Source organism: Arachis stenosperma, chromosome 7, assembly GCF_014773155.1.
Source record: "Arachis stenosperma cultivar V10309 chromosome 7, arast.V10309.gnm1.PFL2, whole genome shotgun sequence".
Taxonomy (NCBI): Eukaryota; Viridiplantae; Streptophyta; class Magnoliopsida; order Fabales; family Fabaceae; genus Arachis; species Arachis stenosperma.
In genome coordinates, this window is record NC_080383.1 from 9,493,532 (window position 1) to 9,497,067 (window position 3,536).

The following is a 3,536-nucleotide window of genomic DNA, read 5'->3' on the forward strand; positions in this document are numbered from 1 at the left end:
GCAACCCTAGTGGCCTTAGGGTACTGGATGCTTTATGTGACCACTTGCTTCTAACAACTTGTAAATTTAAAGGGTAAAAACTAAAGTCCATTAGCTAGAACTTTGTTTGGCACTCACTTTAGTACTTCTTATTAGGTACAAAATATAGAATTATTTTTCTAGAGAAATTAATAATTACAAAAAAATCGGTTATTATTTTAATTTTTAAACAATTATATCAACCATGTCCATGTATATCTCATCTGATTTGCATAACATAGTTTATATGTATGAGATTTTCAGTTTTTATCTCCAATCCATTAGTCTCTAGAAAAAGAATAATAGAGGAGAAGTTTTTCAACAGAAAGTGCAAACCAAGTTTTTTTTTTTTCTTACCAAATCCGTCATAGCTTAACACTAGCATTTATATATGTTGAGTTTAATTAGAAAATAATAACTCTATTTTGATGATAACAAATATCATTTGGTTGGATTTAAAAGTCTAAAATAAATATTTTTAGGTCAATTATTTGAAAGAACATAAATTTAATATTTTTGTGTACTTCTATGTACTCCCATAATTTTATACATATGATGATTAATTTTTTACTCAAACTTAAACAATTTAAATGTATGAAATATAATCCAATTAAAAATTTGTCTGACAATCAAATAATTATTTAAAATTATTATTATATATAATAATTTAATTATATTTATTTGAAATATATATAAATAATAACTTGATAACTAAGGTATTTATTTATAATTCTAAATATTTTTATAAAAAATATTAATTTTTTAATTTATTTTTCTATTTTTTATTATTGAATGCTTCTAATTTGATTCTTCTTTCACAAGTTATTTGGAGATTGTGATACTTTAAATGTTGTTTATAAGAAAAATTTCCAACTCTTATAATTACCAATCTGTTAATTTATATTCATTTGTACATATGTGATTGTTATATGTTCACGATAAATTACATATATGCTTATTATATCAACAAACAATTCTCACTCGCAAATTTAAACTTCATGTATTCGACAATAGAGCGACTTATAGCGATCCACTTATATCATTGTTGTGCTTTAGGACGAACTATTTCACTAGTTTAAATTTTAAAGTTTGGTTGAAGAGGAAACCATTTTTTAAACCCCAAATTAAGTAAATGAAGAGTATTACATAATACAGGGCATAATAATATTTCATCTCATACAATAGCATCTCACAGCAATATCCATTAATTAAACTCTTTTACATAGACAAAATTAACACAAAACTATAAGATAAAAAGGCCCTTAAAGAAGGCATCTAGTTAACGGTGACTTTTCCAACCATTCCAGCTCCTTGGTGAGGGGAACAATAGAAAGAGTAGGTTCCTTTCTCACTCAAAGTAACGCTATAAACCTCACCAGGTGCATTGAGTAAGTCTTCTTCAGACATTGAGATTTTTGATGCGTCCACTCCGCTGGGAATCTCGTCCTCATCGAACACAACATTGTGTGGAAAACCAGCATTGTTCTTGAATACGATCTTCTCCCCAGCAGTAATTGAGAAATCCTTTGGGATAAAAGCCAGAGACCCGTCATCACCACCGAGCAAGACCTCAATAGCCATGGCGTTGCTGGCTAGCACTGCGCTGGCAGCGGTGGCCACAACAGCTACTCCAACGTCCTTGAGCGATGCCTTCACGCCAAGCCTTGGAAACTGGGCTGCTGACACCTTAACTCCGGCGCTAACTTTGGTGGTGGCATTTGTTGCAGTTGCCTTTAGTCCCGTGAATGATGGAATGGTAACGGCTGCGGAGTTAGTGACTGTAGCCATGTTTGAAGATTAAACTTATCTGCCTGTGGTGAATTATAAGTGAATAAAATGAGAGACACGGAAGGAGAGTGATTCTTTATACTTTATAGCATTGAGGATTGGACGGAGGTGTAGATTGGTGTTTGTGTGGTTGAGATGCGCTGGAGAATGAGTGATATACATAGAGAGTGGGTGTAGTCGATAAGGATTCTGAGCTCTAGTGTCTTGTGTTATCTTATGAGGATTGTTGTTATTGGTCAGATGGAATGTTATCCTATGACGTGGATTAGATTTTTTTCAAATTTTATGGTGAGGTTGAGTACAATCTTTAGAGGGAAATGTAGAGAGTACAAGTATCAATTTAAAAATAAATTAAAATAATAAAATTTTAATTAGATAAATGGAAGAATTTTGATTGTTTAAACACCATTGTCTCTTCTCATCCCATTAGACATTTTTAAATGTTAATTTGCTTGAGAACTTAAAAAATACAAGAATGAAAATTGCGTATTTGAGTACTCAAAATTAATAGGAGATATATCTATTGTATTCATTGTTTGATAGTCTTTTACTTAACAAAAGCATTATTTGTTGGTTTTTGTAATGTTCCTGGACAATAATAATTATAGATTCATCAAATACTTTTTATGTACTCTCATCTATTCCTATAATTTTATGCACACGGTGATATATAAAAAATAATTATCTGACAACTTAAGAGTATAAAATATAATTTAATTATATTAAATAATTATTTAAAATTATAATTATATATAATGTAATTTAATTATATTTATTTATAATATGTATGAATACTAACTTGGTAACGTTTATTTATGATTCTAAATATTTTTGTAAAAAATATTAATTTCTTAATTTATTTTTATATTTTAGATTTTTAAAGATATTTATCTTTAAATTTATATCTTCTATTTAATTTTTAAATGTATTTATTATAAGAGTATTTTTGCAGATATACTCTTTTGGTACTATTATAAGAATAAGAAACCTTATTTAATCATGAAAATCTGATGAAGCTTATTGCTGTTAGATGAATAGGCCGACTTTTCCTTTAATTTTCTGCTTCTGCTCTTAGGTTTAATTCTACCTTCAAATAATGGCCTTGCTATCATTGTTGATGCCTCTATATTTTACAAGTCATTTCTTGGAGTAAGATCTTGAACTTTAGATATGCAAAGAGAAAAAGATTTGATAAATTCTACATTCATTGGCAGGTTGTAGCAATCATCAAATCAACCTTTTTTAGCCATTATGGAAGGATAGTCCTATGGTTTCTTCAAACTAAATAGAGGTATTCAATAAAGAGATTTTTTATCTTCCTATCTTTTTTTCTGTGCAGAAAGTATCTCCTTGTTGCTATACAAGGCAGAACAAAACAAACTAATCCAGGTCTTCAAATACATAGGCGATGCCCCAAGGTCAACTACCTCCTCTTTGCTGAAAATTTCATTTTATTCTGTAAGGCTAATCTTGAAGCATGTTCAAACATCCTGCATGTATTGAATTTTTATGAAAGCATTGGCCAGAGGACAAATCTTAATAAATCTGCTATATTCTTTAGCCACAACACTCTCTCCACTACCCGTATACTACTGGCTAACTCTATGAATATTAATCATATTGGGGCTCAGGATAGATACCTTAGTATGCCTTCTACCGTCTCTATATCGAAAAAGGCTTCTTTTAGTATGATCAAAGAGAAGGTTCGGAAAAGAATCCAATGGTTGAAG

General features: G+C 29.9%; 1 protein-coding gene across 1 annotated transcript; it reads right to left on the bottom strand.

The window, feature by feature from the left end:
* Positions 1-1,185: 1,185 nt before the first annotated feature.
* LOC130940239 (plastocyanin) lies at positions 1,186-1,913 on the bottom strand. Its single transcript, XM_057868328.1, has one exon. The coding sequence runs from the start codon at positions 1,804-1,806 to the stop codon at positions 1,294-1,296; it is 513 nt and encodes a 170-aa protein (XP_057724311.1). The 5' UTR covers positions 1,807-1,913; the 3' UTR covers positions 1,186-1,293.
* Between the last annotated feature and the right edge of the window lie 1,623 nt (positions 1,914-3,536).

Bases quoted from the DNA above. Each gene is read 5' to 3' on its own strand.
- LOC130940239 (XM_057868328.1), bottom strand. From the start codon at position 1,806: ATGGCTACAGTCACTAACTCCGCAGCCGTTACCATTCCATCATTCACG.